The sequence below is a fragment of the Ambystoma mexicanum genome, chromosome 8 (assembly GCF_040938575.1).
Source record: "Ambystoma mexicanum isolate Mex_15411 chromosome 8, UKY_AmexF1_1, whole genome shotgun sequence".
In the NCBI taxonomy this organism is placed as follows: Eukaryota; Metazoa; Chordata; class Amphibia; order Caudata; family Ambystomatidae; genus Ambystoma; species Ambystoma mexicanum.
Window position 1 is genome coordinate 809,642,785 of NC_090929.1, and position 23,661 is coordinate 809,666,445.

The window sequence follows — 23,661 nt, forward strand, 5'->3', positions numbered from 1 at the left end:
GGCAGGCTTTCTCTGCTTGGAGGCCCATCATCTTTACCCTTACTTGGATGACTGGCTGGTGAGGGTGGGGTCACTCCTGCCAGAGATTGGCAGACATCGTTGATCAGCTGGTGTTTTGCCTCGATCAGAGGAAATCAGTTATGCCCATCTCAGGAAATGGTCTTCCTATGGGTGCGTGGGAACACTACCATTCGGCGGGTGTTGCCACTCCCGAAAGGCTTATGTCGCTGCGCAAGGCGGTGGGACACTTTCTGGCCAACCTGACAACCTCAGCATGGTGGTTCCATCACATTCTGGGCCTGATGGCCTCCTACGTGCTCACTGTACAGCACGCTTGCCTCAAGATGAGGTGTCTCCAGCTCCACTTGGTGGCCAATTGGCATCAGGAGATGGGGTCTCAGTCGGACAGGATCCCAAGAACACAGCTCCGGCTACCCGATCTTTGCTGGTGGCTGATGGAGGACAATGTCTCAGTGGGATACCCCTTCACCCATACAGAGCCTACCCTGGTGGTGACTGACTCACTCCTCCCTCTATGGCTGGAGGGCTACCTGGAGGGCTATGGGATTCATGGAATAAGGTCCAGTACGGAGGCCCGCTTGCATACTAATCTGCTCGAGCTACAGCTTCGCCTCCACCCCCACCTCGGCATGGAGGCAGTTTCAATCTGGGAAGGGGCCCTGACGGAAGGGATTTGCATTTAGGCAGTCCATCTCCCAGAGGACAGCAATGCACAAGCGGACCAGTTGAGTCGCTTGGGGTTCAACACCTACAAGTGGGAATTGCACAACAACTCTTGTTGCCCCTGTTCCATCATTAGGGGTTCACTGACCTCGATTTGTTTGCATTTCCCCGGAATGCCAAGTGCCACCAGTTTGCTTCATGGGCAGGTCGGGGGTTACTAGGAAACACCTTCCAGATCTGTTGGCACGGCCACAGGTGTTGTGTTCCCGCCCACCCCTCTGCTCAGCCTGGTTGCCCTCCACTGGCCTTCGAGACCCCGGTTTTCAGATCAGCGACAGTTGTGCTCCCAGGATTCCGTCCATCTTCCAATCCCCAACAAAGCTTCCTGACTCAGCAGGGCGGGGCAGTGGAAGATCCGGACCCAGCCATACTGGCCCTGTCGGCCTGGTTCCTGATCAGCTGAGGCTTCAGCATGCCCAATTTTCAGATGACACCTGGGACATCATTCAGCAGGCCAGGAGGCCCTTCACTAGGTTCCAATATAAGAGCCAAATGGACTAGGTCCTGTCATTGGGCTCACGACAAGGGCCTGGACCCTGTCACATGTCCTGGATGACGTACTGGCCTTTTCAGCACACCTGGCTTGTTCTGGAGTTCAGGTGAATACTTGCCGCATGTTTTTGGCGGCCTTCGGTGCTTACAAGAATTTCCCAGAGCGTGTTCTTTTGACAGCCAACCCAGTGATTAAGGCACACCTTTAAGGGGCAGTCTAGGCTATATCCTCCAATGCATAGGCTGCATCCAGTCTGAGACCTAAAGGTGGTCCTTGCAGCTTTGCAATGCAAGACTTTCGAGTTGATGGTCTCTGTGGACATCCACTTGGTGACGCTAAAAACTGTTTTATTGGTGGCTCTCACCTCTGTGCGCAGGGTTGGTGAGTTTCAGTCGGATTCTTCATGCGTGCCCTTCACCACATTTCACAACGACAAGGTCATCTTGCGCACTTACCCAAACATCTTGCCCAACGTCTCTCCGTTCCACCTGAATCAAGAGATCTGCCTCCCGGTGTCTGTCCCGAAACCACAATCGTGAGGTAGAGAGGGCGGTACATTCCTTGGACCTCAATAGGGTACTCAAGTTTTATCTCTCTCGGACTAAATCCTTCAGGAATTTCAAGGCATTGTTCATGACTTTTGGGGTCTCCTCCCCTGGCTCTGAGGCTTCCAAGACTTCCATCACCAGTTGGATGGTTCGTACCATTTCGGATGCGTACAAGGCCATGGGCAAACATGTACCTGAGGAGGGATTCATTAGAAACTGAAGAGCAGGGAATCCTACTCTCTGGATTTAGGAGCGACAACGTTTTTGGAATGAAAAATCCAGATGAGGCCATTTACAAAAGTAGAAAAGTTATTTATTTAATTAATAAGAATATTGAGTAAATTAAGAACAAATCAAAAGACCATAATCCAATGCAGGAAAACGAAAATATCTAATAATAATAATTTGGCATTTATATAGCGCTACGAACCCTCAAGTATCTGAGCGCTGCTTATTATTACCCACGGTGTGTGGTGCTCATTTATCGACCTCAGAAGGATGAAAGGCTGAGTTTGGCCTCGCCGGGATTCGAACCTGCGTTAGCAGGCTCTGCACCGATGTCGAAGCGAACGCTCTACTCGCTGTGCCACTTGACCGGCGTCTGTTTTATAAACAATGATTACTCGCATTCATACTGGGCAATGTGTCTTGGGCTAAACAAGCATATCCATATCTGCATTCACTTTATACAAACTCCTAAATGACTAAAATTGTAAAACCATGACAAAATTGACAATTTTTTGAAAAGTTATATTTTCTCTCCTGGAATGGATATGAATTCAATTCCAGGCATTTGAACAGGACCAACCGGTTTCGACGTATTTGGCACAATTTAACCACCTCTTCATCCTGGGACTTCTGGTAAAACAAGGGTTGTCACCTACAATTTTTTGTCACCGAGGGGCTTACATTCTTAAATGGGGAGAATACTATTGAACTAGAGGAGAGTGAATAGCTACCACTCCCCCAAGTGTCCAGACCTAGTGTAACCTCTAACTTTAGTGCAAATATGGAGTAAATATTGCACAAAGCCTTACTTGTCTTTTTCTAATGAAAAAAGATTTATTCATTACATTTCATTATACAAAATGAATATCCATAGGATCAATAACCAAAATCACATACATATAAAAAACAAATAAAAATCTTTCTAATTTTTCTCATGTAACACAGGACAGACAAGCCAAATTGATTATGATGTAGTCCTGCGATGTGGGGTTAGTATTAAGTGTGCTTCATATGCAATAAGTATACTTTGATCAAATTGACATCCTTTTTGTGTGTTTGTGTGGCTATGCGCGGGCAGCTGCAATTTTCTGCAACTAGTTGGAATTGATGTTGCACCATTCTCCCAAATCTAGATAGCATAATTTGTTATTTTGTAAGTGATTTCAATCCGGCACACACCCAAGTCACGCCCAGCATGTAGTGCGCGAATGAAACCCTTATTTATTTGTATCTATAAGTTCAATATTCTGAACGATATACCACTCGTATCACACCCTTTTCCTGAGACTCCCCCCCTCCCCCCCCTGGTCACACTGAACCAGGAATCAGGCTAGTTGCAAAGGTTAATATTTATGTTTTTAGAATTTTGATCACAATATTTTATAATACGTAAACAACAATCCCCAATGGGGTGACAGAACACTGAGTAATATCTTTAATACACTAGGAATCAAGTAATGAGCACAAAAACAAATGCAGCACAGAATAAAATACTTTTGTGTTGGTTTGGACAGATGGCACTATGGTTAGGGGTTCCTCCTGCAACACCCCTCAACCCACCAATAGGCAATTAAGTAGATTGGAGGAGAGAGCAGGTATTCAGGAATAACACAAATCAAACAGAATATCACTCCCACCTTCCCCCTTCAAACACAAGAGAAAAACGGAATTGACTTTTCAACTGTCAGTATGGCTTTGAAATAGTCTTTGGAATTGGCTGAGCAAAAACACCAAATGAGGTCAAAAATACTTAAATGATTTTATATTCCTATGGGAGCCGCTTTGAACAGATGCAGACAATCACAAATTCCTATGGGAGCCGCTTTGAACAGATGCAGACAATCACAAGCAACGATTTAGTCAGGAGAAAACATTTGGAATCTCAAATTCCAAGTGGGAAGTAATTTAAAGCTAATTCACATGTGTAAAATTTCTCAGAATGTCAAATAGCGGCAAACTTTTCCTTATGCGATTTTTGCTATAATAGGCCAATCGCACTGTTTCGCTGGATAGCTAAGGATGTTAGATACAAGTAGGAGTTGAAATATCACTTCTATCATAAAAACTGAGGGAGCAATAGAGTTATAGAAGAGGCGTGTTTTTGTGCAAAATATGCGCGAAAATGAAAACAGCAATTCGCTTTTGAAAATGACAGATGGGTTTGATTACACTATATTATGACTATGAAAAAGAGAATGCCACATTTGGATCTTACAGTCACGTGATCAGCGTAACCAGCCTGTTATGGATACTCTACTTCTTCCTGGGATTTACTTTAGTTATTCAAAATCACTAGGAAGTTAACACAGGGGAGACAATCAATGCAAGAAAGATTCTAACAATACTGGAGTTCTGAATTAAAGATGGGATGGGTTTGAGATTGGGATCATACAATACAGATATGTTATGGGTCACTGTTCCTCCTATTAATACTTAATGCATAAGTTATTAAATTGGACCATCAGTTCTGGTCATGGATTGGATCTGTCAAGGAAGGACAGCACATCAGGCGCGCGGGACTGGATTCGCTATGCCGGTCACCGGATTTGCACAGAGTCTGCCCTTCTTGTTTCTGAGTATTTCAAATCAGCGGGATAGCGAGTTCCTCAGGCAAGCCTCGTGGTACCAAGCCAGAGATTTTCAGGATACTAGTTCAGAAGGATTTCCCACACCACAGCGCTACACTGGGTTGTGAGAATAGGTTTGAGGATTTAGGCCTTGCTGAAAGTCAATAGTCCTCTACTGCTTTGCAAGAGTCTTGGCATCTGGATCTGGAAGGATGTTAAAGCTGGATATAGAATGCTGGAAGAAAGTGCTTCACCTGAATCAGGAAAGTGATTGAATCAGTGAGTCCCTACGTGTTGTGAGCTGTCTCTATCCTTTCAAATGACATCACAAAATGGGTGTATGGGCCAGCTTTACTAAGCTTGCCCCTTTGAGCTGGGATTTGATCAAGACCTCCTCTCCGCCTTGCCTTCTGAGTGATTGGATCAAGGCTGGATGATGTCACATTTATGGTTTAGCTTTACAGTCCTTAGAAACCTCCCCTCAGCCACTAGTGTCAAAATCGGATGTTATCCTAAATACATATTTCTACATTGGTCACCTCTACACAAATCACACACAAGGATTCCATATTTTATGTAGCATCTGTTCATCAAAATCCAGCAGCTGTGGGATCTTGTTTCAGCTTTCTACAGAATTTTGTCCTTTTCGCCATGAACACATTTTCTAAATTGTCCGCAACTTTCCACAAATGTGTGTGTTTACCATAGGGATGTGTGTGTAAAGTGGTACAATTCTAGCATTAACACAGTTCACATAAAACCACATATATTGCCATTCCTGTCCAGAATGTTACACAGTTCTACCACCTCTTAAAACGTGCAGCCAAAAATTAGATTAACAACTCTGTCCTTTTTATTTGTTTCACCACTTTGAATCACAAGTTATGAGTCTCTAAAAATTGTTAATTGTTCATTCTTAACAGCAAATGGTCAGCCTTTTGTCTGTCTCTGGAGGCAAAGAGCAGCCCCGACCTTTGGGATTTCCTTCTGCAGGCCTAGTTTACGACCCTTTCACACCTCCGTTTCCTGGGCTGAAGGATCTGCCATTGTTCATTCTCTTTCTGTAGACAAGAGTCCGGCCTAACCCACAATTAGCATCTACCAGTGAGTTTCTGCTGAGAGTTTTTCCACTACTTGCAGCTCAGCCAGGCTAATTTATTCTTAATTCCTTAAAGTCCAGCTGAAACCAAACTTGTTGCATCAAACATAAATACATTACTTTCTTAGCTTTACATCTGTGGGATCAAAAACACAACTGAGATCTGTATTGCTTTTAGCAACAATCATTTTATGGTTGCTAACCCGGCAGAAGTTTAGTTTAGATACTTTGAAGTTTCATCAGGAGCTCATCTGACAGCTGTCATCCAGAGGTAGTCCAGTGTACTGCACACAAATTTTGACAGGAGCTGTCAGTTTACAGACAATCCAGTTTGTCTGAGGAAATGTTTTGCTCTTTACACTTTGACTTTGTATATTCGCCATGCTTAATTAGATTAGATGAAGTTTAGCGCCAAGTAAGAATGTTGAGAAGTGTTGTGTATAGGCCTTTTGGAGTTTTTAGCAATAAAGCAAATGTCATTTATAGGCACATTTTGGGGATTTATTTGCAAAGCGCTGCTGCTCTCTCTGCACTCTGTTTGCTGGTCATGGAACCCACTGGCACATTTTCTGCAGTGTGTGCTCTATCCCACCCCATAAGCACCATGGGTGACAGGTTGTTCATCCATCTTGTTATGTGTTTAAACACGTGGTTATGGAGGTTTTTGGCGCACACAAGAGTTTTGCCGCCATTGTTGCTGTTTCTTGCACCATAACTATCAGAGTGATGCCGCATAAGATAGTGGAGTGAGTCAATAGATCCCACAATTTGTGTAAGGAACTCATGGTGGCAACAGTAAAGATAGACACAAGTGATCACAGTTCAAGGGTGTTTATTAAACTGTATATGCAGGTTGGAAAAACGCCTAATTTAAACATGAATCTAAAATGGGAGCAAGTGGTGTCTTGTCAAATAAAAGGGCCTATATTAAGAAAAACCTATTGCCAATCCTTACAACTAAATACAAAAGAGTGTGGGATAGGATTCACAAGAAAGAAAGAAGTGTTCACAAATGATGAGTCAGGATGTGTTAGCCGGTAGCCGGGAGTCTCCCTTCCCCAAGTTTTGAGTACGGGACAAGGTAGAACTGCTGAGCACAGCACACGCTGGAGCTTTCCCAGCACGAGATGAAAGTTCTGCTTCTCACAAATGACCTTCGGTGGTTAAGTCGCTTTTCTAAATAAATCCATGGCCTCCGAGGACCTGATGTGATCCAAAATATCAAACAAAAGTTCCTTCCTGCTTGTACGTTGGGTGATGCCTTTTCAACCCTTGATCCCCAGGTTCCGGGCTCAGATCCGTCTCAAATGTTAGCCTCCCTCCTTCGGGTTCACTATGGCTTTCCTCAAATCAACTTCCCTTGTGGCATTCACAAATTTCAATGTCTTTTTAAACAGTTCACTGAGGACATCCCTCTGTCGGGTTCACCTTTGTCAACACACTGTTCATCTGGACTTTAGGCTTCGCCCCTTCCCATCGGCATCCCTCTGTCGGGTTCACCTCTTCCCAAATTTTGCCAGTCACACAATTTCTTCTACTTTCTTACGTTGCGGGATTCACCACCCTAAGCTGTACAATCTTCTGCTGGTCAAAGACATTCGACTGTACAGAGGATTTTGCTAGATCCCTGTATGGCCACTTTGACCCTTTTCTTGCCCCGTTCCCAAGGCCTTCTGGTAATGGTAGTTTCAACAATAGGGTAATCGGCCAGAGTTTTTCGAGTGAGCACCCACGTGGTGCTGGACTCCTCTGTAGTTGGTTTTACACTCCCATATTAACAGTTCTTTGTACTTTTCTTCAATTAGCCCCTTGATTATTTTGCTCAGCACAGTTCGGTTTCTTATCAATTCTCCCTTCGACTCACCGGCTGTGATGAACCGCTTGGCTTTTCTTGTCTCTGGCGTCAAGGACGGTACCACGGTGGCAAGCGTCTCTCCCTGGCTTGGTTATCAGCGGAGGAGAGCCCTGTGTACTGTTGACATCTGCTGCAAGACACGCTGGCTATTGTTTGCTTTCTTTTGATTCCTTCCTCGGAGGCTTCACAGGCTTGAGTCTGAAAGGGCAAGGTTGCTTCTCTCCTTGTCACCCTTTCGGTTCTGAGCGCCTTTCTCCTCCTCTTGAACTGCCGTGCTGGGATAGCTAAATCGGCGTGCGGTCTGTCTTGCTCATCGTGTGCTTTCGTGCTCTGCCTTTTATCCCTGTGGGGAAGGTAAAGGGCCGTCGGGTGTGCGTGGGTATTGTCAATTGCCTGACCCGAGTGTTGGGACTTGTCAGGTAAACGACTCTGGTGTTAGTCCATTGTAAAGTGTTTGTGCGGTAGAGTAGAGTTTCTAAATATCCTATAGGGTAGGATGGGGAAAAGGTGGTAAAGGAAAGGGAATACCGCATCTCAACCCTCAATGTCCCACTTCCACTCCCTGAATACCCCTTGTCCAGGTGATGCTCCCCCACTGGAACCAACAACTAAAGAAGAGACAAGGGGAATTTAACGACACATGGGTTTGTCCCAAAGGATTACCATGGACATTTCAATAACTACAAACCCCTCTTGTCACTATGTTTTCTCCTTCCAGTTTGAGCGCAAGGCTAACAGTTCATTAAACAAATAAAGAACTGTAAAGCATTGCTAAACCTGACATGTAAAATATTCAATTTTATTATACACAGTGTGCACCATCAGATAAAACACATAAAATTCATTGCACATATTCAATTTACAATTACAATCTAAAATACAATACAAAATACAAACTACCTAAAAACACACAGTGCAAAAAGATATGCCTACAGGTTGACATTAACCCATAAACTGTGTTGGGTAGCAGATAAAGTACAGATGTCTCTAATAGTGACTTTACATTCTCATACGTAAAAACAGGTGGGTGAATCCCTTTATCCAAAAAGGGTTATTTTAACAACTTAATATCGTATTCAACACACTGGTAATCAATACAGTGTTAATGAAGCCCAACATTTTTCATTCTGTATTTCTCTATACTTATTCCCAGAACTACTTCAGGGGACCAACATCTACAGATTATAAAGCACTCAATCTTGAGGCAGGAGGAATCACCACCTCTATTATAGCATGTACGCCCAAACACTAAAGGAGAAAACACAGATATATAGTTCTCATTAGCATAACTAATCTAACATGCCCTTCGATATACCACCCAAATTGACCTAGGTGGCTTACCAAATTAATTTGACTTTATATTCATTCATCGGTACAGGGTGGATGTCTTCTTAATAGACCACGACCTATTGGGGTGACACAAATCACAGTGGGAGAATCAAACAAACCGTGTGTATCACATACATCTGGTATTCCACTCTTCCACATATCGCTGACTCAAATAGTTCAGCAACACTATGCATAGTCTCCTACTTCTTATTTACAGCAACGTAATGACCATATGTTATAATTATACTTCATTAAAATCCCTTCAAGTACTTATCAGACAGATCACAGTCTTTCACCTAAGGCAATCATGTCATCTTAAAACTGACACGAGCTCACACTGGAGCTACTTTGCCCTCCCGATCAAAATGTCTAGAATAGTGCTGGCATTAGGGCACTAACATTTACGTCTGTCAGTATATTAAATACCAACACATCATTATAAAAGGTCAAACCCACACCACGATTTTACTAAAAGGTGTTTAGTTTACCTTTTTCACTTGTCTCGGCGGAATTAATGCTTGCGCGACTGCAGCTCACAATAGATCCAGACAGCTCTTCCACTACGTATTAAAAATAATACGAGCTTCGGGTATGTCACACTTCTCGCTCGAAGCTTCAGATAACTGTCAAAAATATAAACGCAATACACACCCAGCATGAGTGATGGTTCACGTTTGTGTCTCGAATAAAGTCCATGAGCATACAGTTTCTGGACTGGCCGTGACCCAACATTTCAGCCGGTCACATCAAACATTACCGGTTACTTACTCCGTCTAGCGAAATCACTCGGTCATTGGTAACTGGATCGTCTCGCCATCTCTGTACGTAACGTCATGCGGCAACTATCACCTGACAACAGCTACACCGTGCAACTGACCTTGCTGTTTATAAAGAACCGCCCCCACTGGTCCACCCCCAGGAACTGGATCCAATAGCGATGACTGTGTCCTGGCGACCTGGACAACAGATCTCCTGGGACTAGCAGGTGAGACACCACCTGGTTTCTCACATTTGGCAGTGGTTGTTCAGAGTATTTCCCCATGGGTACAAAAGAATGAACATATTAGCCGCTTTTCTACTTTAGCACAGGATGTTTCTTATAACGTTGCGTCGACACAGGGTGTTTCTGCCTTTACGGTAGTGAATCGCACATCCAAGCTATCATCTCATCGGGTATTCAGGACTGACAATAAATTGATTGCGAACCTTAGTCATTCGCATAACCCTTTTTGTTTGATCTATATTAAAAGATGACATAAAAGTAAGACCGGTGTAAAAATACTTATGGCGTATGTGGGAGTTGGGTTTAATAGACAACTGGTGTATAGGGGAATCACTGACCTGGCGGTTGCTCAGACACTGGAGAAATGTTTCTTGAGCTGGATAACAATTCCATTCGACCAGAGGAATGTTCCCAGATAGGTATCTTCCTCATTTAATTAGATGACCCATATAACAGTGAAAAATATATATTCATTGTAGCACTTGCCATGTGCTGCTAAAAAAATGCAGTGTGCTATTTCACCATGATCCACTGACCTTTATACAGTTGCTGTTCTTCACATTGAAAAATCACCTTCTATCCTTGATCACTGCAAGGGGTTAGATTGGGGTGAAACGCATGGTGTTTACTAGAGAAAATCTTCTCAAGGTCCTTGAGGACTAGTTTTTCAAATGTCATTACTTCAACTGGTAAATCAGAAGCATTAGGGGTAAAAGTGGATGGTACAGCCAAACCAGTGGTGTCCCGTTCAAGATCAATAGCTTTGTTGGCATAAAGAATTTCATTCGGGCTTTGCGCAAAAACTGCTTGATCTCACTATAAGTTGCATGGCACTGGAGTTTGTGTTGGTGCAAATGAAAGGCCACGATTTAATATTGACATTTCAATGTTCAAGTTACGTGAGGATAGGTTAAACACTGCGAGGGGTGCCTTTACCACCAGTAAGCCCTGTTGCTTGTTTGGAATTCCTGCTGGTCGGCACTCTGTGTTTGAGCATTCTGTTTATAGATATTTTGAGTTGCCCGACCTTGAGGGGAATAATGCCTAAGGCCACGGCCGTCGTGTTTCAGAGACATGCTTCTTGGCATGTCATCAGCAAGGGGGCTACTTGGGCAACTCTGTTGACCTTCTGTAAGCACTACTCGCTGGACACCAGCTCCAGGTGCAATGTAGAGTTTGGTCAGGCAGTTCTGAAGAACTTTTTCGCTTCATCCTAGATATGAGGCAGGTTGTCACAGCTCCATCCTATGGTCTTGTTCGGTGAAATCAGCCACAAGGATGGAGGAAGGTGGATGGGACGTATGATTTATTAAAGTTACTCACTGTAGTGACTAGAGTACTCATAGTCCCCTTTCCTCCATACGTTCAACCAGCCTTCCCCCGCTAGTATGCCAATAGCTTATAGGTAATAAGAGTAGCCAGGTATCTAACCGTTCGATGTGCTCAAAGCGGACTGGGGTGAGGTGGTGGAGGGCGGGGCTTTGTCAGCGCGTGGCCCCACCCCTGCGTGGTATACTAAATTTAAAGGGGAAGCTACATTTTTTGCTGGCAAAGGTTCCGGTACCGGCCCTATGTTGGAGGATGCCCCACAAGGATGGAGGAAAGGGGACAATGGACTATCAGTATTCTAGTCACTACGGTGAGTAACTTTTAATTCTTCCCAAAATTCACTGTTTTATGCAAAGCAGCCAGCATCCTACATTCAGAGCGCACACATCATTCCACACTTAGCTCTGCCCCTCAGTCCCAACCACACCACTGGCACTCCAGCCCTTTGCCTCCTGCATGTGTAGGGGGGAGGGGTACCCTGGGACATTTTGGCCATTTCCAGCACTGATTTAAACCGCTCGCATCATACTGGCTGTCGTGCACCCACATGCTACTACAGCCCACATGTTGCCCACACATGGCAGTAGAGGGTGGGGAAGTGCAACAAGCCTGTGAATTTGGGTCAGTAGCATGTTGGAAGGGAGAGAGAGAGTGGCAGAGCGATGGATTGGACCACAAGTTGAGGGAAGAGTGTCTTGGGTAGCCACAACTATGGCTGAAAACGTGGCCCTCACGGTGGCGGGTGGGGGCACACAGGCACGAGGAGGAACAAGGGTCACTGTGCATCAAAACTGAAAGAAACCCTGTTATTTAAAAGGCAATCTGGATTGTCCCAGTGAATGTAAAAGCCCTGCACATTCGTTCACATGGCGAAAGGGAACTTCAATGAAAAGATTGTGCTTTTTCCGTTTCATCCGGCCAGCCTTGACAGTTGCCATGCCAACCAAATAGTCTGTAGTAAAACTCGCATTCTCATTCTCTCTTCTCTTTAGAAATGATGTTGCCCCTTATAAAATACACCAAAACCAAAAAGGGGCACTGTGGACAATGTAAAGATTGGAACGTTCTTTAAAAAAAATAGAATAGTTGTATTCTCAGTTTGAGACCTGGAAGCAAACTAGGTGTTGGAGAAGTTTAGGTAAGCTAGAGCAGTAGTAAGTCCGTTTTTTCAGCGTGTGAAGACAATTTCAGAAATGTAGGAAAGCTATGGAGGAAAACGAAATGTTAAATGTAGCAAGATGATGTAGACAATTTGCGACAGAGGGAGCGTTCAGAGAACTACGAAAACGCTAGTAGAGAGAAAAACATGGGGAGACCTGGCACAGAAAGAATGAATGTTTGGGTTCAGTGGCTCATTGGAAAGTAAGAAATAAGGGAATTACTTGGGCAGTAATGCTTGGTGTAGTTGGCTGTACCTGTCGATAACAACCAGCTCAGGCCTGTAATGAGGGTGGTGGGTCGTTGAAACTTGGCTCAGCCCACCAGGCATTATTGTCTTTACCACCCAGGCAAAACATCAAATGCGTGACAATAAAAGCTACGAACAAGATGGGCACAATGGAAATGGCTAAGCAGCTCTAAGAAGAGCCCCTTTTTTATTCCCTTGGTGGCTTAAGAGAAGGCAAAGGAGCAAAAAGGATTGGAGAAGATGGCAGCTCAATAAGACTTTCTTTTTTTTGCAAGACAGGTCAGCCAACATTATACTATAACGTTAACCCCTGTTCCAACAAAGACTGCAGGGGGGAGGGGGGGGGGGGAATTGCCCTGCAGCCCAAGTTATAACGAGGTCACTGGGTCATTACCCCCGTTCCAGCCATTGGAACTGGGTTGGGGGGGGGGTAATGCTATTAGCACTCTGGGTTACCGAGGTGGTAACCTGTGGTGCTTAAAAAAAGTATTTTCATTCATTAAACAGGACGCACCGCACATAAAGAAGGACTTTAATTTTAAAGGCAATAGAGACTGAAGACTTGGGCAAGGTGGGTAGAGTAGAATGAAGGATAAGGAGGGGGAAGTCTTAAAAAAATATGATGGGTGTGATCAGACAGTGGCAATGTGCGAAAGCATTGCAAAAATGTCCAAAGAGAAAAAGGCATAAGTATGCCGTACTGGAATCGTGAAGAAGATGGAGAATGGGCATGGACTGGGGCAGAATTTGGACTCAAATTCATTTGTAAGCGTATTTGTGGTTGTACACCAAACTTCTCAATGAGAAATTGTGTTTAAAAAAACCTGTAGGGCGACACCCCAATATCATCTCGTTTGGTACACTCCTTCACCCTCGTATGTGTCAAAAGAAGTGATGAAAGAAGCGTTGTAGTTAACAGTATCTTCACTAACTTATAATGACCTGACATTGTTTCTCCTTCTTTCCTCTTCCATAGGCTCGCAGTTTTCTACTGGACTTTTACCGTGAGCACAACATTGAATTTTCCAAGCTGATGAACCGACTTGGGCAGCCATTGCCAACTTGGCTTCGAGAGGAACTACAGAACACTAGTTGGAGCTGAAACAGGACGGTGGAGGCTCGAGAAAATGCCATTTCCTCATCCATAGAAGCCAATTCGGGCTTAGACTGCATTGTACTGAAATACACGCACAGAAAAGAGCTTCAAGCAAAGGACCTTTTTATGGGGTTGCCTCCTTTTATGAAATGCAGAAGAGACTGTTTTGGAGGCCTCACCATCTTCGTCATGGACAAGTGACACTTTACTGCTGGAGGGGAATAGGCCGTTCAAAAGAGCACTCGTCTTGCACTAAAGTGTTAAGTTGAAAAACCTTTTTTGTATTTTTGTACCCAATTGACTCGAGAGAAATGGAAATGCACAATGTGCAGCTTCTGAGAAATGGCGTCTTCGCTCATGTGAGTGAGGAGCCGAAGGCTCCCACTGACCCTCTTGCATACATATTTTAATGAACATTCCCTTTTTTCACTGTGATCGATATGGGCCTCACCCATCTACAGTCGTTTGTACCTCGCCACATCGACTTTTCAGAAACCTTAAGCGCATTCAGTTGTATCAAAGCTGTGAAGTTTTTTTATTTTCATGCCAAGTCAGACCTTGTGTCAGAATCTTCAGCACGCTGTTTCCCCCAGCTGTGCAGACATCAGTCCCATTTCCAAGGGTTGCCTAGACTCATTGTGGCACTCTGGGATAAGGTGCAGACTTGCACCTGGGAGATTTCCCTGGTTGACATACACCCTGTGCCTTGTCATTATTGTAGGAAGACTTAAATGGAGTCCAACAGAAAATATGTGAAGTATTTTCCTAATATAACATTCTTCAAGAAAAGAAACCACAACAAAAAAGTTTCCTTTGGACAACTTTAATCGTGAAAAGGTGGTTATTCTGTAGGCCATACATCTGCAATAGATGACTTTGATGTAAACTGCCTGTTCTGTTTATACCACCCATTTCCCCATGAAATCTGCAGCTATTTAAACCTGGAGTTGTGTGGTCTGTAAAAGTCACCAGGGAAACAATCGGTTGAAAATCCTTGCTCGGCACAGCACCAGTCTGTGCCAAGCAACAAGCATTTATAAAAACAATGTTGCCACCAGTGTCCTCCACGCTTTCTACGTTTCATGCACCACCTCTCTGATGATGAAGTGGAGGTTGCATTTTAGAGCAAAAAAACGTTTCATTACTGAATAATCTCAGTTGAGACACTGGGGAGAACATAGCCTCATGGAAGCTGAGAGTGCACCATTGCTGCCCTGGGGAGGGTCAGTAATTAAGCATCCTTGTCTTCCTGGCCCTTACTGTGAATAATTGGCCTCCATCTTTGGATTGAGTGTCCACCTCACGTTCCTTAAAATGTATCGTTACTTGTTCGCTTAAAAAACATCTGACATTGCTTAACTTGTGACATTTGGTGATAAAGGCTTGGATCAAAATCCTGCAAGACTTTCTCTGTAATATTGTCCAATTCGGGGCTGTAGACTTACATATATATATATATATATATATATATATATATATATATATATATATATATATATATATATATATATATATATATATATATTAACTTCACAGCCCCACAGAGTTGATTTTGTGTGGTGTTAAATAATTTAACCTCAAAAGCTAGTGTTCTTTTTTTGGTCTTGGGAACTGCTTAATCTACACCATCTAGCTCTGTGTACTTCATGCAAACAAAAACATCCGATGGCATCACACTCAATAATACACGTGTTTTTTTATGCATATCACTTTAGGCAGATACTGGTCGAGGTTTAAGATGCATGAACATCGTTTTGGGAGCCAGTTCATTTTATGAGCAAATATTGAAATGTTTAAAATGTTCAACCACTTGTTTTACATGTGTCAGATGTGGGATTGTCGGTGGAGTATTTCTTGAGAGATCTTGATTAATTCACTGCGTAGGAAACCCGTCTGGTGTGCTGTTTTGTGCTCTGTTGATACTGCAACTGTTATTAACAAGAGAGTTACAATTTATGAACTTGTTAGGCCAAATTTTCATCTTACGGGAGACATGGACCCTTGACTAGGACTCCTTATGAAATGTTGGTGCTGCTAGTGCTGCCTTTAGTCATCAAGACATCCCTGCTGTAGCTTTATAGTGGCTGAAATAATTTCTTAGGGGTTGGAAGCAAAAATTCTCCAGGGCACTGATGTATGCTTTATTCCTGAGCGAGAGTAGTTTTAATGAAAAAAAAGGAAATGCGTATATTGCCCAAGACATGTTCACAGTAAAGGGAACTGTCATGAACATCTAGGCATTCCAGGCCGATACTAGATGGTCCTTCTCTGAAACGCCAAGTGGGAACAGTACCCCCCTGTGCGCCCATTTGTTCAGCTAGATAATCTTGACTAGCAAGAACAAACCTCTTGCCTCTGTAAGAACCAATAAACCAATACAGGGTATCATCTCGCTTTTATGGGAGAATGTGTCCTGACCTTTTGCTGCACTTGAAGAAAGAAACACGCGACTTTGTGTTTCTCTTTACACAGCTAGAAAGAGACTTTGATTGAAAGTGCAATGTGAGGCATCACTCGGTCCAATACGGTCATCCTTGGTTGAAGCCTTTGTCCAGCGTGTCAATGCAACAGTTAGTGGCACTGAAAGGCCTTCTAGTTTTGTTTTTGGGAAAGGCCAGTAATATGAATTCTAAATGCTTTTGAAGCTGCACAGGAAATTCCAGCAGTACCTTGTTAAATGTATATGCAATGCACAGATTGAAGTGGCTGGTTAGCCGGGGAATACTCACTTTGCTTCACTCCAGGAAGTGTATTTTGGATTTTCATTAACCTTTTTTTTTATACAGGCACATGAGGTGATGGGTACCTTTACTCTTAACTTGCTAATAGTACTACACTTTTTAAGGTAACTGAGATGGTAGGTCTAACTAGCTAAAAGACGCAAGTCCAGAGATGCACTTTCAAGGGACTCTTTACTGGCATCCTGACATCTTGTATCTTATTATGGGTACTCGGCAGGCACCCCTGAATGTAACTTTTTCCAAGGTCGATGTATTGTGAGAAAATAAATGTCATCTTGACATTCATGCCACGTTCTAACCATCTTCAAAATTCCCTAGCTAAAAATGAATTTTACTGCACTGTTATAAAGCACCAGTGTGTTTTGTGGATAATGACTAGTATGTGCAGCTTTAGGGGCAGGGCGTGAGTGTTCAGTATTTTACCTTACCTAGGTTTCCTAAAAATGCCTTTCTTGCACCAATGTTCATATCTTTCAGGTTAAAACTCCATATCGAGTAATTCGAAATCCCTTCTGAATTGGAAATGGTCAGTGGGATTTTGGGTCTTAAACATTCCAATAATTTCTGTAGAATTCCCCGAATAGATTTATATGCTTTACATCCAATCAAAGCAATACATAACCAGTGTAATGTGCAGCAATTTTTGTTCCACTCTCCCTCCTCATTTGCGTTTCACAAAAATACACAAGACGCATCTGTAATTGAAACGTTTCTCCAGGTAAATGCATTTACCATGCCACTTTGGTGTCGTACCCGAAGGGTCCTCTCCCAGTATTCTCGACCCATAGGAATCCGATAACAGGGGCTGAACTACATGAATATGGTGCGTGTTGCCTTACCCCTGTACCTTCGTGCCCACATTGTGCCCAAATGCACACTTCACCATCATGGATTCTTTACTATGTGCATTATAGTACATGACCTATTGACCTTGCCAGGACCATTATTAATTATTCACTTTGAAAAAACATATCTCCTGTTTCGTAAGCAGTGGACAAAACTGAGGGTAGAAGCAGAAAAGGGGGTCGGGGAGGGGGGTGTTGGTAAAACAAGCTTAAGTTTAAGCCTTAGGAATTGTATATTTTAAATGATACATTTACCATTGTATGTAAATGTGTATAGTATGCAATGTATTGTATGCCATATGCCCTTTTGAAGGGCAGACCTTGTGGAACCAAATGTTTGAAAAGGAATTGTAAACTGAGAAAGTAAACAGATTTCATGGATACAGCCGACCCCCCCCCCCCCCTGCACTGGGAACCCTCATGTATTGTGTCATTCACATTGAATGATGAGAATTGAGAAATTATGGCTCTCATAGCTGAACACACGTGTCTGGATAAAAGCTAGACGTAGCATTCAGTGGATTCAATAAATGTACTACTTTTTTCTTCTTTTGTTAATATTTCATTGTGTGGTTTGCTTTCGCTGAGCATGTACAATTATTAGCAAATGAGAAGCTTAAAGTTGGATGATCCCTCTTTTTGTGTGTCTGTCTACTCACAGACTCTGACACAGACCAAGTATGGAAAGGCGTACAAGTTAAATAAAACGTAAGTATATAATAAATCATAATAATTTTGTGACTTTATTTAGCTCTTCATGCAGGATTCCTCCAGCTCCTAAGTACTGCAATAATCAATGTTATTATTGATTATTACAGTACTTAGACTTGTATTATCTACTTGTAGTACTTCATGTATTACTTGTAGAGGGGGTTGATGAAGGGATAAGTCATTTTAATCAGGATATTGAAGCCAAGGAGACAGAATTACATATAGGTGTTAGTCTGTGAGCTTCAACTTGAATTAAATAGGTTTTCAACAGTAAAATAATAAAATCTGTATCTTGTACAAATACTACAACAATAAAAACCTTTTCATGTAGTTATCTATCAAATTAAAAATATCCAATAATCACTCCTGGTAAGGCAACACTGGGTTGCAGCCTTATCCCTTTGCCTGTTAACTTAAACCTACAAAACCATATACAGTACTCAGTCCATCCCGTCACACAGTCAGTTGCTACACATTCCCCTCTATCAGGCAATCATTTCAGCTCCAACTGTCCCTCTTCTCTTTCATATCCTACCCATGCCTCACAACTAGATAGCACAATCTGGTACTGCATGCTACAAAATTCTATCCCAGCACAACCTTTTCTATGAATCTTAAAAAATACTGTGGCGCATCAGCCAGAAATCTTTGTCAATTGCTAGCATTGTGCTAACCTCAACAGTTTGAAGAATAAGGTTGTCTTCCTTACACTCGATACGTGAGCTTGGATTTAGGTATTCCGCTGTTCCCACTTGTCAGGAGCCCTCTCACCTGGACCTGCTTACTTCAGAGAAAAAGACTGGGACGAGGAAGAGCAGTAAGGGGACATGCTGGGGTTCACAAACCAAAACTCACAGCATGCTCCATTTTGTGTTGGGGGCCATTTTGGAGTGCCTGTCTACCTAGACTTCAGCCCGTGCTTGAGTCTTCAGAAAGTCCAGAACAAGGCCCTGCGGATATTGACTGGAGCGCCTCTCATCACAAGGACAGCTGACCATCACAGACAACTAGACATTGAGATGTTGGACGAATATCTAGTGTAGCTGAGCAAGAATGTCTTCTAAGGCCCAGAGCAGCTGGGCTACTTCTGGTCCATTCATTGCTATTAATTGTTTGGATAAGCCTTCTCACTACAATCATCTCATCACCCCCAAGATACGTTGTAAGGTACGGAATTAGTTTAGAGGGGACATACCAGGAAAGCTGGGAAGAAGGTTGTCTGAGAGCTTAGCTCATTACTCCTTTATTTATTGTTTGCATTTGTAGCAGCGCGCCAAGCCCTGAGGCATTTGGGCGCTAGTTACATTGAGTATGGCGTTACATGATTTTATAAGTAACAGGTAGTTGCATGAGTAGCACAAGGCTACACAAGTTATAATAGGCGAGGTACATGAAGTTGTTAAAGCAGAACAAGGCTACACAAGTCGTGATTGGTAGGTTACAGGCAAGTTGCCAGCAGTATAGCAATAGGCTTGCTTATAGCGGAAAAACCTAACCCCATGAGGAAGTGGGCTCCTTCGGCTGCACTGGTGCTTCAGGTACGATAGTTGTTACGAAGTTAGGGAATAGGTACCCAAACCTGAGGATAGTGATGAGTAAGGCTTAGGGGCTGCCCCAGGTTAAACACTTGGGTCGTAGACAGTTGCAGTGATAGGATAGTTTGTAGGTACTTGGGAGTCTGCAAGAGGACAGCTTTGGGAAGGACCAGAAATGAGGCTCAGAAGGTGCAGATTAGGCACCTGCTGCAGCAAGCGGTGTAGGGACCTGCTAGGAATGGGCAGGCGGTTCATCAAAAGTAAGGCTGACATAAGTAAGTGCGGTCCACTTTTGGTGTGCGGACAGTGCGGATAAAAGATGGTATTCAGAGAGCAGCGAATGGGGAAAATGACGAGTGACCAGAGCTGATTTGAAAGGGCAAGGAGGTTAGTCAATAGACGTGTCACAACAGTATAGTGGAGACATGGTAGTGCAGGGAGAATGAGACAGGTACTAATCACCTTATCTTCCCATTGTGGAGGATTTCACCATGGTGAAGGCAGCAGTGTTTGTGGAATCCGTTGTAGGCTATCAGGGTCCTGAAGGCATGGTATTGGTAAACAAGTTTGAGAAGGGGGATTTTGCTCTGGAGCGCAGTACATGCCTAGACATGCCCAGGCAGGGATGTTGAGCCTTAGGTGTGGGCGTTGGAGTAGGGCTGGCTTCGCCTGCCGGCTCCCTCCAATAGGCTCTTTCAGTTGTAGAGGCGTCCAACCCGCCATCTGTGCAGGCGGAAGCAGGTCATCACAGGGCCCAGGGCTCTCAGTGGATTTAGCGGCTGCCATCTTAGCAAGGTGACAATGAAAGGCTACTGAGCTACCACAATGTCCTGTTGTTCACACTGTCTTGGTCTATGGAGTGGACCATCTCAACCCACACACTTGTCCAAATCCTTCAATGCTACTCCATTCCCGGGGGCCACTAGCATCCAGCCCAGTATTCAACCGAAACGTGTCTTGCTGTTGTAACCTACTGCAGGTACCACAAGTTCTGGTGCATCAGTGTTCCCCATCGGTATGGCTCAGATAATAGCGCCTACAAGAAATCACAACACTTCTTTGACTCGGACTGTATCCAAGCTTGTCAGAGCATGTCTTGGTGCACAGTCTGCTTTTTATTTGCAACATAAATCTTGCTCTATTTACTGCCCATTCCACAAAATTGTTTCATAGACTACTTATTCCTCGATAAACCCCTACATGAAAACTATAATTATTAAGCTGGGAACCTAAACAAAGCTAGGGGTGAGAACATAGAGTTCAGCTGTGCATCATTTAAACACATCCTCAAGTCTATTAAGCCCACACTAATCTCTTCAATTATTTACAAAGCTTGCACTTACCAAATCGCACACCTCTTTTCTGTTGATTCTCTTTGATGTACCATAACATCTCACGTAAATCCCTCCTATGGACTACTTCAACATCTGTGCCAGTTACTCTCAAAATGCCTACGCCCATGAAGGGATCACTCAATACTGACCCCAAGATCACTGACTATCAACCGGTCTCGTGTAGTGACCTCTATCCTACTTCTGAATGCAGCTCATAAGGTTCATCTCCAATCCACACACTCTTGCCACAACCCACATCTGCCACCCGCTATGTACCTAGCCCACACTAGTTTGAGAATTATTTTAAGGATATCAAGCTTGCAGTCTCTATCGAAACATTCCCTTCCAAACATTTTCCCAGCACTTGCCCGTGCATCCAGCGATATTCTGGCTGACCTTAAAACTGCAGAGATGCTAGTTCGTGACTGCATTCCCATTCGAGAGCCGAATCCAAATATAGTTTTACAGATTACCATAAAGCGCGGCGAGCTGAGTGGCGAACAGAGTGGTTTTTCTGTGGCAGTTTTTTGTAGTCTGTCGGCAGTGGCAATTGGGGGCAAACCATATCTGGGGCATAAAGTCTGCAGAACAGCGCGATATCGCTGCACGGCAAACAGATTGGTCTTTCTGTGGTCTGTCTGGGGAGCACAGCGCCATCAATCAGGGCACTCCTAAAGGACAATAAGAACCATTATAGGGAGTGGATCACGACGACCAAGTACTTATCTGCTGTTGCGGGTGGCAGTGGTGAGTACAATCGGCTCGCTATTAGCAGCAGATCCTCCGTGAAGTATACAGGCTGAAGTCAGACACCTGTGTGTTTGAGAAGATTTAGTGAAAACTACCAGCAGAGTAGGCAGTGCCTGCGGGCTATAAAGCCTTTGCACCGCCATACCTCAGGAAAGCTCACGAGCAACAGAATGCCTCAAAGTGCGCTCTAAAACAAATTGTTAAAACTTGAGACATAAGCCACCATATAGCAAGAATTAAGGGTCTGATTAACAACAATATGGTGAATAGCACAGTGGAAGTACCCACAGTAGTAATTTACGCACCGGCCATTAGTTTGCTGAACAGCAGGGCGTCACTGGGAAAAGGAAAACCTGCAGGGGAAAATCCGTTTCTTTCTACCTGTGGAAAATAGAATGGAACAAAATATCACAGCAGGTAAAGGGGAGAGGAGGCTGGCGAGGTTGGCTCAGTTAGACTTGAAAACAGTATCGAGGAGGAGAACAGTTATTACTTCGCAGCTACAAATAGACAAGAACTCGCTATTAAAGTTATGCTATTCGTTGCAAGACATTATTGGTAGTGAAATAGTGGCATCTACAAAAGCAACTGGGGCCCGTATCAGTTCGACAGAAACATCAAGTTAACGTTGGTAAGGGCACGAAGGCTGTAACAGAAGTATCCCGGAGACTTTCAGCATCTCCCAATTTGTACGTGGAAAATTCAATTAATTACTCCAGATGTAGTGTTGACATGGAAACAATGAATGGTGAATTGCAGGCATTGTTAGCCTCAATACAGTTTGCAATGAAAGTCCTATTGAAGCTGTGTGGTTAGATCTTGAAGAATGTTATGGAAGAAAGCTCTGGAGCGAGAGGGGTGGACAATAATGAAGAGGAGCTCAACGCAGTTCTCAAAGCAGCAGTGACCATTAGATCACAGGAGGGGGCCACAACGCACATCAAGCAGCAAACAGTATTGCCAGCGAGGTAATTGAGAGTGAGAGCATATCGGGGTCTGCTGTCATTTACTTATTGCGGAAACAGAGGAGACTAATGAAGAAGCAACAAGAACAAAGAATGAGGCAATTGGAAAAGATGACAAAGGGAGAGGATGTGAGCTGCGAGGACACTATAGAGATGGTTGGTACAAAACTCTCTAAAAAGGCGAATAGGAAACGCTGTGCTAGAAATTATCAGCCTGGACTATGTTGAATCTGTAAAGTAAGCACAAGGATAGAATCAGCTAGACATGTTCTTACGGAATGCAAGGAAAAGGGACCCCTTTATATGTCAGGTAGGTTTGTTGAAATCTATGATGGCATAAACAGTTACGAATTTTGGTCCTATTGCTTAAACGGTGAGAAGAAGTCCGTCTAACATTTGGAAACCGAGCCACTGCAAAAAATTGGAACATAGAATTTATTTTGTGGTAAGGGTACAAGTATGTTCATAAGTACTATTTTACTTAATGGGTATGTGAATGAGTGTGGCTTAAAGGGAAGGAACGTTTGTATATTTTAAGTATTGCGAATTTAAAGTAGCATTGAAGAAAATTGTTTGTTTTATATTTATTTATATGTATGTGTAACGCTATTGATATGCTAATCATATAAAACTAAAAAAAAAATTCAAAAGGGTAAGAAGAGCCTTTGAAAAACACTGGAAAAAAACGATACCTTCTGATACTAAAAACAACCTCACCTCATACACTTCATTTCATGCAACATTCCTCGTAGCAGGATGGAGGAGCTAAGTGGGGGTGCTACAACATTAAGGGGCAAACCCACCAAAGCTTCTGTTGAGAATCAGGGACCTGTAAAGGGTGAACCAAATAATACTAAGAATCTTGCTAAGACCTTTTCATTCAAAGAAACGTATACTCATGGTAAAACACTTGCGCTAATGGAAAGACAAATTCTTAACAGGCCAATCTCCTCCTCTTTGATAGGCGCTTCCCTCGCCTCATCATATTCCTCTCATCTCCTGCTGTCCCCACCTCTCTCCCCTTGGCTACCTTTATCTCTCCTCCTCCTCTGCCCCTCCTAGGGCTCTTTCTCCTCCGCAG

The 23,661-nt window shown here is 43.4% G+C and overlaps 1 protein-coding gene across 1 annotated transcript in view; it reads left to right on the plus strand.

Annotated features, from left to right (window-relative positions):
- NDST2 (N-deacetylase and N-sulfotransferase 2) overlaps positions 1-17,843 on the plus strand; it is a 2,001,368-nt gene extending 1,983,525 nt beyond the window's left edge. The window contains exon 14 of the mRNA XM_069610676.1: positions 13,580-17,843. Within this exon, the coding sequence (XP_069466777.1) occupies positions 13,580-13,705 (126 nt within the window). The 3' untranslated portion in view covers positions 13,706-17,843. The remainder of the gene's footprint in view (positions 1-13,579) is intronic.
- The last annotated feature ends 5,818 nt before the right edge of the window (positions 17,844-23,661 follow it).